General features: G+C 30.9%; 2 protein-coding genes across 5 annotated transcripts in view; one reads left to right on the top strand and one right to left on the bottom strand.

Annotated features, from left to right (window-relative positions):
- Positions 1 to 10,347, top strand: part of LOC144851915 (MAPK/MAK/MRK overlapping kinase-like) — a 14,969-nt gene extending 4,622 nt beyond the window's left edge. The window contains exons 5-13 of the mRNA XM_078709574.1: positions 289 to 367; positions 954 to 1,002; positions 1,866 to 1,951; positions 2,331 to 2,423; positions 3,865 to 3,966; positions 4,988 to 5,164; positions 6,581 to 6,734; positions 7,075 to 7,290; positions 7,711 to 10,347. Coding sequence (XP_078565700.1) covers positions 289 to 367; positions 954 to 1,002; positions 1,866 to 1,951; positions 2,331 to 2,423; positions 3,865 to 3,966; positions 4,988 to 5,164; positions 6,581 to 6,734; positions 7,075 to 7,290; positions 7,711 to 7,797 — 1,043 coding nt within the window. The 3' untranslated portion in view covers positions 7,798 to 10,347. The remainder of the gene's footprint in view (positions 1 to 288; positions 368 to 953; positions 1,003 to 1,865; positions 1,952 to 2,330; positions 2,424 to 3,864; positions 3,967 to 4,987; positions 5,165 to 6,580; positions 6,735 to 7,074; positions 7,291 to 7,710) is intronic.
- The window catches only part of LOC144852633 (putative 2'-deoxynucleoside 5'-phosphate N-hydrolase 1), a 25,511-nt gene extending 13,415 nt beyond the window's left edge, over positions 1 to 12,096 (bottom strand). The window contains exons 1-5 of one of the 4 annotated variants that reach the window (XM_078710556.1): positions 12,025 to 12,079; positions 11,676 to 11,837; positions 11,488 to 11,547; positions 11,208 to 11,318; positions 10,825 to 10,933 (exon numbers count right to left, since the gene is read on the bottom strand). In XM_078710556.1, the coding sequence (XP_078566682.1) occupies positions 10,830 to 10,933; positions 11,208 to 11,318; positions 11,488 to 11,547; positions 11,676 to 11,837; positions 12,025 to 12,031 (444 nt within the window). In that variant the 5' untranslated portion in view covers positions 12,032 to 12,079 and the 3' untranslated portion in view covers positions 10,825 to 10,829. Of the gene's footprint in view, positions 1 to 10,772; positions 10,934 to 11,207; positions 11,319 to 11,487; positions 11,548 to 11,675; positions 11,841 to 12,024 lie in introns of those variants that run through there. The other 3 variants (XM_078710559.1, XM_078710558.1, XM_078710555.1) reach the window with 3 other exon arrangements.
- Positions 12,097 to 12,159: the final 63 nt, after the last annotated feature.

Here is a 12,159-nt window from a genome sequence, read left to right as displayed (position 1 = left end):
ATTGAAAGCGAAGTCAATTGTATTAAAATTACATTTTTTAAAAAGAATAATTGATATGTTTTTTTTTCAACAATTCTGTTGTTAATTACTTAAGGACCACAGTGGAAATAAGTTGCTTTTTGTACTTTTCTGTGTTTTTATCCTTGTTTGATCCACTTAATCAACAAATAAATAAATTATATATAAATATGCCTTTCATGGAAATTCTTTCTCATTATTTTGGAATTATCACTGTTTTATGAAATAAAGTGGCATTCCATTGTTTACTCATTTCTTTATATTTTTTAGGAAGAAGACATTATCTTCAAGAACAAAAAATTAAAAACTATATGTACCAGTTATGCAAATCTCTAGAACACATGCACAGGTATGATCTAATGAACACCTGTTATGTTAATGTCATGTAATTCCTCCACTATATGACATATACATTTATGAATAAATTTTAAATTTTTTTTAAAAGTTCATAAGCATCCAACAGTCGGCACAAACTCGCCAATTACAGGATGGATAAACTATTTTATAATTTATTGTGCTTAAAAAAAAGTCTCATTTGAGGGAGTGGAGTTGAAAAAGTCATGAGTGGCACTAGGTCAGGATTGAACCCTAGACCTTTGGATTGGAAGGCAAGCACGTTAACCACCAAGCTACAACTCCACTATTTTGATATAATACCAACATTTAACTATGTTACTTTTAAAAAATACCTGCATATTAAATGACTTATTCAACAGTGAGATATAAATTCAAACATTGTTTAAAATTGTTAATTTATGACAAATGGCCTTGAAATTTGTTTTTATTACCATATTTTATATTTTGCAATAGTGTGAACATTTGAGAAATTTATTGTCAAATGTATTATATATTATATTTAGGAATGTACAGTATCATAGACTGCTTGTTATATAATTGTACAATATTTTGACTGCTTTAAGTTGTTATTTTTATAGGAATGGAATTTTTCACCGTGACATTAAACCTGAAAATATTCTTATACGTGTAAGTACAGTACTGTTATAGTTTAATAATATTTGACATTATTTTCGTACAATTTGACATGTGCTGTATAAAGAAGCATAATTTTGAATCAAAATGTTAAAAATACAGTACACTATTTATTGATGATATAGTATTATCATTATTACTATACCTTTACAATTTGACATGTGCTGTATAAAGAAGCTTAATTTTGAATCAAAATGTTAAAAATACAGTACACTATTTATTGATGATATAGTATTATCATTATTACTATACCTTTACAATTTGACATGTGCTGTATAAAGAATCATAATTTTGAATCAAAATGTTAAAAATACAGTACACTATTTATTGATGATATAGTATTATCATTATTACTATACCTTTACAATTTGACATGTGCTGTATAAAGAAGCATAATTTTGAATCAAAATGTTAAAAATACAGTACACTATTTATTGATGATATAGTATTATCATTATTACTATACCTTTACAATTTGACATGTGCTGTATAAAGAAGCATAATTTTGAATCAAAATGTTAAAAATACAGTACACTATTTATTGATGATATAGTATTATCATTATTACTGTACCTCTCTTTTGGGTCATACCAACACCCCCATTCAGCCTAATGTGATACATTCTCAAGAAAATCAAGGAGAAATATATTTTTTAAAAACCTACAGGTATTCAAGGGAAACCCCTATACGAAACTTTACTGGGTCCTACTAGTGTCCCCATAATGGCAGTTATACTGTATGTTAAATAGCGCATAAAGACTATTTGTATTTTGCGCTATACAAATTTAAAACCATTAACCATTTGTAATTCACATTATAAACTTTGTGTGTAATAAACAAACATATTTTTGTTTTAGGGTGAGCAATTAAAACTAGCTGATTTTGGATCGTGTCGTAGTATATACTCCAAACAGCCGTACACAGAATATATATCAACACGGTGGTAAGTAGATGAATTTTCTTAAGCTCTGTCTACACTATAAAAGTGTGATGTACCCAAATATGGTAGTGATATACCCAAATATGGTAGTTAATATATCATCATGTCCATATATGGGCACATCATATTTGTTGTCACATAGAGTTTGATAGTGTAGACAAGACTTTAAAGACTATCCAGCTCTGTGATTAATAGTTTATGCAGAAGAACCCCAATTTATTAATTTGTCCCTGAAATAGAGGTTGCTCATAAATACAGTATATTAGCCCTTGTTCATTTCATAGAAAAGTGTCCCCTTAATAGAGATGTAATTAAACCTGAATAAGGGTGTCCCAAAGGTGGAAGCCAACTTATTCATTTTGTACACATTTTATTGTAATAGGTACAGGGCACCAGAATGCCTTTTAACCGATGGTTACTATACATACAAGATGGACTTATGGAGTGTTGGCTGCGTTTTCTTTGAAGTCCTTAGGTATGTGTTGTTATAGAACATTGAACTATTGCACGCCATGTGACCCACAAGCGTCCAATCAAATGACTGGAATTTATAATATAGAACATTGATCATAATACTCATTTACAGTGTGCTTTAATAATGCTTTATGGAAATTGTTAGACTTTTCTTGGAGAATTAATAATAGTGCAAATATGTTTTTAAGTAAAGTGCATTCCTTTTATAAATACTGCGTGCCTAGCTTAATAAAATGAATAAATTCTAGCAATATATGTCTTAATTTAGAACAATCAATTACATTGCTAAAAAGTCAAAACTGTACTGTACTATAGATGGGATCAAATTGATTTTATATTTGTTTTGTTATCTATATAACTTGTATTTGTCTATGGATTGATATCTAAAATTATTAATTGAATGAATTCAATACTATTCCAAAATGCAGAAAAAAAGTACATGTGGCAAGCACAACCATCTAATATTGATTTTATTTATGAAGTATCATAAATTCTGATAATCTTTTGTAGTTATCTTTTCATGGTCAATATAAGAATTTTGAATGTCATTTCAATTTATAAATGTGCATTACAACAAATTATCCATAAGAGACATACAGCATAAATGATATATTGTTAAGCGCTGTCTAAACTATCAAGCTAATTTGACAAAAAAAAATGTGTAATGTGCCAAAATATGGTACCGATATCAAATCAAATACCCAAATACGGTAGTGATATGACATCATCATGTCCATATATGGACATATCACAGTTTGTTGTTATATAAAATTTGATGTAGACAGAGTTTAACATATCATTCTAACCTGCTGTAGTCAAACTTGACCTTGAAACAACATAATAATGCGCTCACTTATTGAGCAAATGCTTTTAAAAATGACCTTTGCAACTATAACAGGTTGTTACAACAGCTTTTTTGTGACCTTTGTGATTTTGAGAGATTGTTATCAAACATGACAACATAATGTATAAGCTTAATGGTTTGATTCAGTACAGAATTGAAAATGTTAACAAAGTATATAAATAATAATGCATTATGAGAAGTACTTTTTTTTCACATTTCATAATATAATATAAAAGAAACATTTATAATCTAAGAAGTAATAAATAATAAAGAAGTTGGCAACAATTTGACAATTAGATTTAGATTTACTGTGGATTTTACATCAGCAACATTTTAAACAGTTTAAGAATTTAGATGTATTGTCCCCAAAAACATGAAAAAATCAGATTTTTAATAGGCCATTTTGTAGTTTTTTGGATCCAATTTTTGGTCAAAGTGAATAACTATATGAAGCATCACAATGGCATATTCAACAAAACAGGGGGACAATACATCTTTAAATAACACATTTGTCACTAGAACAAAATAAAAAACAAACAAAAGATTGGTATGTTATTATTGAATGAATATGAAGTATTAATATTAATTTATTTTGCAGTCTTCGTCCATTATTTCCTGGTTCAAATGAAGTTGATCAAATTGCTAAAATCCATGAAACCTTAGGAACACCTGAACCAACTGTACTGAATAAGCTGAGAAAGTTAGTACCTACTTATTTCTAAACCCTGTCTACACTATCAAACTAGTTTGACAAAAAAGTGTGATGTGCCCAAATATGGTAGTGATATGCTTAAATATGGTAGTGATATGACATCATCATGTCTATATATGGGCATATCACATTTTTTGTCACATAAAGTTTGATAGTGTAGACAGAGCTTTACATAATAAGATTGCATCTATAGTACTAGGAGTAACCTCACTGTCGACTAGTTCGTTCTCTGGTCCTTGGGTATATTGGAACTCTACACCATACCTCTACAAATAACAATAAAATATATATGTTAACATAGCCTAGGTAATCTCTTTATTTACCATGTAAGTCCTGACAATAGAGTAATATAAATCTGGATTTGTATGCATAAATAAGTTGTTTTCGATTTTTTTAAACCTAACATTTGTTTGTGTACCATGGTTTACATACGATACAGGTAACTCTCCTGTATTTAGCTTTTGGCAAAAAAATATTTTGACTTTAATAGCGTTGACATTTAAAAACAATATTATTATTACTCACTTATAAGTATTACCATGGTTACATATTGTAGTCCTGGTCATATATTTTAGAAATAATATTAATATTAGAGATACGTTTCATTTTTTAGTGTGGCATTATTAATTGTAACCATGGTAACGTTGAATCTTCATTACTTGGGCACAGTTTTATTCGCAAAAGCAATTTTATTCTGATTATTGTTATTTTGTACATATTTTAATTAACATAATTATTATTTGAAGGCTTATTATAAAAAAAGAATAATATGGTAACACTGAATAAATTATTATTCAATTCAATTAATTATTATATTGATTTTAATAACCTTTTTACCTTTGTTTATTTGTAGTTTTTCTAGTTATAATAAGTTCATTAGAAATTGAGAACATAAAATATTTATTTTCATTAATTGAAATTTATTATATAAATAATATAACAATTACTATACTATTAATAATAAATACAATTTTTATTTTTAATTTTTTAATATTTCTTTTATTTCCAGCAAAACGCGAGGTTTAAATTTCAATTTTCCACAGAAGAAAGGCAGCGGACTTGAGAGAATGTTATCACATGCGTCCCCCGAAAGCGTTGAACTTATCTACCAGTGTTGTACGTATGACCCAGATGATAGGATCACGGCAAAACAAGCCCTGAAACACTCGTATTTCAAAGAGTTACGGTTAGTCTATTTTCCCGAAGCCAGACCCCCTATGTTCTGTTTTTCCGAGAAATTCTTTTTACATGATATTAAAGATGTGTTGTCCACCAAAAATTTGAAAAATGAAGATTATTTAAAAAGACTTCTAATAGGCCATTTCGCAGTTTTAATAATGTTAATCACTACCTCAGAAAGGAAAATGTTTTCACTTAAAAAAAGACAAAATGAACAGTTAAATTCAACCAAAAATCCATTGAATTTCAATCAATTTTCTTTGCGTTGAGTTACATTTTTTTTTTTTAATCCAATTTTTGGTGAAAGTGAATAAATATTATGTGACATTAGAATGGAATAAAAAAACAAACAAAAAACTTTTCAGGCGGACAGTATATCTTTAAGAAAGATTTGGTATTTAGATCAGAAAATTTCAGAGAAATGTATATTTTTTAGGTTAAATATAATTAGTTGATTTTATAAAGCAAATATACATTTGTAGTGAATGTAGAACATTAACAATTGCCATTCCAACCCCTTGTAGCCTCATTATATTGAGCATGATTTCTGATTATTATTTTGATTAAAATAATTATCATTTTATAATTGGATGATGTATCAAGGTCACTATAAATTATTTTGCAATTATCAATGTATTGACAAGATTGTGTAATTATGTTGTCAATAGATACAGCTACGTAAAGATAAGCACTTTATTGTTCTACTGTTGCTCACATGTACTTAAGCATTAAGTAGTATGCTTGGTTCCCACTAGGACGTAACGCAAGGACGTTGACGCAATGCAATCGAGTTGACCAATGACAAGCAACAGTTCAAATAATCCATCGCTTGTGATTGGTCAAATCACTTACGTTGCGTCTATGTCCTTGCGTTGCGTCTCACGTTTTACAGTAAAAAAAAACAAATTATAGTTCATCATTATTTTGATTCACACCTTTTTGGAGTTGATTTTTTAGAATATTTGCTCAAAAAAAGTGTAATTTCACTCTTAAATAGAAAATATAATTGACTTATAGTTATACCCTTTTCACATCTGCAAAATGTAAGAAGTTGTAACCAGGTTTGCATAGTGTGAATACAATTTTATGGAAAATCTACAGAGATTTCACAGAGGTCCCCACACACACTGATGAGAGGATTGTTTTTGTTCCGAGATGTTCCGAGTTCTTACTGCATGTGTGCATGTATTGCCCTGGTATTAAACTGATCAATCATGGTAATCAAATAACTAACTACGCTTTCCTTCCGAGATTTTTCAGGGTTTGGTAATACGTGTATGAAAACGTGTAATAAATCGGGAGAGTTGTTACAAATTGTAACAATTTATGCAGATGTGAAAAGGCTATTGTTCTTTTTTGTGAATGGTTAAAAAAAGTTCAGTAAAAATTAATAAATATAGCAACCCTAATATTATTCATACAGAGATGCAGAGATTAAAAAGCACCGATTAGCCAAGCTAGAGCAAGAAAAAGATGAAAAGAACGAAAGAAGGGCATCTCAAGTTAGTACAGAACCCAGCACTACTACTCACATCTCAGTAATAGACCCAGTACAGCAAAGTATTCAGCGACGAAGGGTAAGTAAGACAAACGGCTTTCAATATTCAGTTCCTATTGTAAAGCTCCGTCTACACTATCAAACTAGTTTGACAAAAAAGAGTGTGGTAGTGATATGCCCAAATATGGTAGTGATATGACTTCATCATGACATCACATTTTTTTGTCACATAAAATGTGATAGTGTAGACAGAGCTTTACACTAGGCTGGTTGGAAAGCCTTAAGAAAAGCTTTAGAATTAGTGAAAGATTGAATGTGTTTGACCCCAACAGATGGTGTGTGACCCCCGAATGAAGTTGTATGACCCCACCCACCTCCACCCAACACAACCACTTTTACAACATTATTTTCTGTTACAGCGAAGAGTTAGACGCAATTATCAAGATAGCAATTCTAATTTCCACGGCGGTCTACTACCGAAGGTGAACACAGGCGAGTCGGGCGTCAATCATAGTTTTAACACATTCCAAAAAACGGGATTTCATTCCAGCGCATTACCAAAGATTCACGCACCGAGCATGCTACCGAGTTTAGCAAACACGCACTACAACCGTCACCACCACCATCCAAAAAAGGTAATGATGCTATGATAGTATTACACATCAGTTGTTCCTACAGCAATAATTGTGATCCTACTATTTGGTAAGCAGATAAACACACAACGTATAGATAATGAAAGTCAAAACTGCTCTAAATAACCCCCAGTTTGAAATACTTCGAGGACAATCAGGAGCACTCAATTCAATATCTTTGCTAAAAACTTTGCATCTAATTTTGAAACAGTTGACTTAAGCTCTCTGTCTATACTATCAAAGTTTATGTAAAAAAAAATGTGATGTGCCTATATATGGACATGATGATGTCATATCACTACCATATTTGGGCACATCACACTTTTTTTGTCAAAATAGTTTGATAGTATAGACAGAGCTTTAGACGTAGAGCTAGTTATTCAATATCCTCAATATAATTGTTACATTTTTTTTTCTTTATAGACGACACAATATAAACCACCAACAAAGAACATGTATGGTCACTACCAACTGCCATCAATTACAAAAAGCAAGGGGGCGGGCTTTTAAACAAGTATTACTGCAACTAAAAACAATTGAACAAATTCCTCTATGCATATAAGGAGACTGGACAAGAGATTATGCAGTACCGCTTAGTAACAGCGCCCTCATGTCTTCAACGCCATAAGTATCAATGATGTACAAATAAGAAAGTGCAAAAACTTAGTATTAAGCTCTGTCTACACTATTAAAAGTGTGATGTGCCCAAATATGGTAGTGATATACCCAAGTATGGTAGTGATATGAAATCATCATGTCCATTGTCCATATATGGGCACATCATATTTTTTGTCACATAAAATTTGATAGTGTGGACAGAGCTTTAGATAATTGTATATATTGTTTTTTTAAGTAAATGTAGTTTTGTGTATAAAAAACTATAGCAAAGTTTTTGAACAAATATATTTTATTATATGTTTTGTTGTGATTGCTAAAGGCTTTCAAATATTTAAAAATAAACATAAATGAGTTTTCCTCTGCCAAGAGACTTCCTTTTAAAACAAGGTTTTGAGAATGTCTTTCATTTACTACAGTTAACATGATGGTATTGAAGCTGTGTGGTGTAAAAATTAAAAAAAATACAGTACAAAATATAATTATGTAAATATAACCATTATTGAATTAAATTTTATTTTTATGTAACAAAAAAGCGATTCCACTTGCAGTGGACAATATTTACTGCATTGTATTAGTGGGATAACAGATTTTTGGTAGAACAACACTTGAAATTGTATCTAAATTTCAGACGATACCTTTATTTTGGATTTTTGTGGTGTAAATTAATTTTGGAAACGCCAAATTAAGTCGCTAGTTTGTTTATTTTCAAGACTTGGTATAAGTACCTAAAATCGCCTACTCTCTTTCCACTACATGAGCGAATACCTGCGACGTTCATGTTCCTCGCATGGTTGCTAAGCATTTCGATTCGCATGAGTGCTCATGAAAGCGTCATAGCTCATTTCCTGAGCTCTGATTGGTTGCGCAATATTTCGCTTTGCAAAAAGTAGAAACAATTCGAACTAGTAAATTTCGCTGAAGCGAAAAATCAAAGGAACTAGAATTCGTCAAAGAAGGGAGTATGACAGATAGAAACTCAAATACTCGAAAATCGGCTTAATTGCGCCGCGGTTGTGACCTTTACTTCACATATCTGAACATGTTCTATTTCATATAACACCTAGATAAATTCCTGTATTTAATTGAGCAATTGTGGGCCAAATGGTGTGCAATATTATGCACTATTTAACAATTGTTATATATAGTATTTTTCCATTGTTATAAACAGTAAGATCCCTCTGTTCCAATGTGTTCCCACCTTTTACAGTAGAACCTCTATTAATGGGACACCATCGGGACCCACCAAATTGTCCCAATAATGAGAGTGCCCTGAATAGAGGTTGGCTGTAGTGTTAGAACTACATTATTCTCTTATTTTGTTACTTTGGAAAGTAGCCCTTTAATAGAGTGTCCCCTTAATAGAGTGTCCCCTTAATAGAGTGTCGACTTAATAGGGTGTTGCCTTAGTAGGGTGTCTCCTTAAAAGCGGTGTCCCTTTAATAGGGCGTCGCCAGTAATAGGGTGTCCCAAAAAGGGGTAGTTCTACTTCGTGGTTACTGCAACAACATATTGTATTTGTTTCACTGTAGAAGATTACGAGGCAATGATTGCAATGTGTGTACAGTGTTTATTATTACACAATAATAGCATAAATAGGTTAAAGAGTGGACAGAAGTAGTTACTGCAGTAACTGCAGTAGAATAAAGTTTACATGGTCCCTTACTTAATTTTAATAATTCAAAGCAAGTTTCCTTTTATTTTTAGTAAATTTTATTTCCAAATACACTGTGTGTGACAAGCTGTTTAGGTTTTTAGTTGATAATTCCCTCTTCCGTCCCATTAAGTTTTTGAGTTGTGTACAGTATTTATAATATACTGTATAGTAATGTTTTATTTTTGTAAAATATAATTGAAGTAATAATAAATAATTCTAGGTGCAATTTAATCTTCCTAATAATTCATATTTCAATTTACAGTAATGTTGCTTGTATTTGCAATGTTATTTTTTCCTATACAAATTACTGAAACAGTTTAACCTATATTCAGGACCAAGCGGTTTCCATGACAAGGTGTCTTTTTTAGGTTGACCACCTTGTTTGGTTATTAAGATACTGTAATAGGAATCCATATGTATTTACTGTATAGTCAAATATGTGATGAATTTAATAATTTCTTTCAAAATATTACAGGACAGCTAGGGTGTACAGTAGCACAGCAACCAAATTTATTTCATTTATACAGACACAAAATGTTTTTCAATTTGTTTACAGCTTTATGCTTATCATCATTGGGTGGTCCTTTAACAAGTGTTACTAGGAATGTTAAAATAATTGATTGTAGAAGCAGAAATGGTCACTTAACAGAGTTCCAATATACAGTATATTTTAATCCACTCTTTCAGAACAAAGTGTAATATTGAATGTTATGCAATTTTTAATGTCTAAATCCACCTTGATGTTGTATACCCTTGATGTTTTAATAGAATTTTACTTGAATATTACATTAAGGCATCTGTAATTATTATGTTATTGTCTCATTGAATGATATCAATACATTGTGTAATAAACTATGAAATTAATTTATTTGTACACTTATTTTGTAACAAACTGTTGGTACAGTAGGTCGTAAAAATTCTAGATCATAAGTCGACAGTAAAAATCAAAACACATGAAATGCTTGTTTTTCCTGTACACTTGCCCCAAGCAAGTCCAACAGTTTTGATTTTTGTCTGAATAGAGCTTAGAAATAAAATCCTCCATGATCATACGTATGAAACGCCATATGTGCCAAAATATTACAATATCTTTTAACCAATATTAAGTTGAAATTCAGTCTAAAACCTATTAATCTTTCTGCAATTAAAGGAGTCAGTTGAGACATTGAAAGTCACTGTAGTGTAACTAATAAACAACAAAGTAAGGCGCAAACAAAATGTATATCATTAATTTATTCAAAATAAAAGTATAATCAAACTACATTCTCATTCAAGAAAAAAACTGTTTAAATATTTCAGATGCTTGAGTTTCTTCGTAATTCTTTACTACAAAATTAGCACCATTGTCTGCACCTGCTATCATGGCAGAAAGATCTGCAACAAAATAAATTGAAAAAAAACCTGGATATCTGATAAATTATAGAGGGGGCTATAAAAGTTATTGCATATACCACCATATATAGGTTTGTATATACAGTTAAAGGAAAAATTGCACTGTGGTCATGTACAAGAGTTGTCAAAACAATATAGATTATCTGATAAAACTCTTAGAAAGTAGGAAAACTTTTGCCATTTTCCCCCTTACTATATTTTACTCTGGGAATTTATTTTTTCAAAAGGCATATATCGTCGTCATAGTCGAGCTTACGTTTTCCACTTTCAGGTCTAAAAAGGCACAGAATCTTTTTGTTGAGTGCCACTGCTCGGCCAATCTCATATCCTACGCCAAGGGAAGGCTGTGTCACCTCAGCAACGATAGCTGCAAATGTAAATAATTAAAACATTACATTTTTGTACTGTTTTAGTGTTATGTTGGTGGTGTAATAGTGTTTGATGGTGCATTAGTGCTTGGTGGTGCATTAGTGCTTGGTGGTGCAATAGTGCATTAGTGCTTGGTGTAGTGTTTTTATTTTTTCCTCAAAACTTACCATCGCTTGATATCAACCAATCCATATCTCTGTCATGTATTCCTTTATCATCTAATTTTTCTATAATAAATAATTAATATAAAAATATAAATTATATATATATTATTATTTAAAAGAGTGTGATGATATGTATGTGCTGAATTGAATATGTGATCAGATTGATGTAACTGTTGAACAATGTTTCTAACCCTTTTCGAAGAGGTCTTTATCAGCAATGTGTTCAGTGAGAACTTCTCCATACTGCCTCAGGTTATTAATAAGTCTCTCATACAAGTCACGGTCATCTCTTCCTCCTCGAATACTTCCACAGAAATAGATTTTCCTTGTCATTCTGATCATGGAAGGAGGCCCTGCTGAACGAAAATGAATAATAATATTATTATTAGGCCTAGCCTAGTTAGTACCACCTCCTCGCTTCTAGCCTTAATACTCTTCCTCTTGTAAATAAGAAAATTGGTAAATAGTAATTATTGTTTAAGATTAAACCATTCTTAAATTTTAAATCGACTAATTACATTTTTAAAGAACACAAAATACATAACATACTTTTTCTCAATACAGTAAAATGTGATCACAAATTTCGCGCGAAAATGTAACGCTTGAATAAACAGAAAAAATATGTGCTGCCCTCTACCGCCATCACGGACGACGAGTACAAAGGTCATACGCTAG

Source organism: Antedon bifida, chromosome 9 (genome assembly GCF_963402885.1).
Source record: "Antedon bifida chromosome 9, ecAntBifi1.1, whole genome shotgun sequence".
In the NCBI taxonomy this organism is placed as follows: domain Eukaryota; kingdom Metazoa; phylum Echinodermata; class Crinoidea; order Comatulida; family Antedonidae; genus Antedon; species Antedon bifida.
Note: the sequence above shows the minus strand (reverse complement) of the source record. Positions and strands in the feature narration are given on the sequence as shown.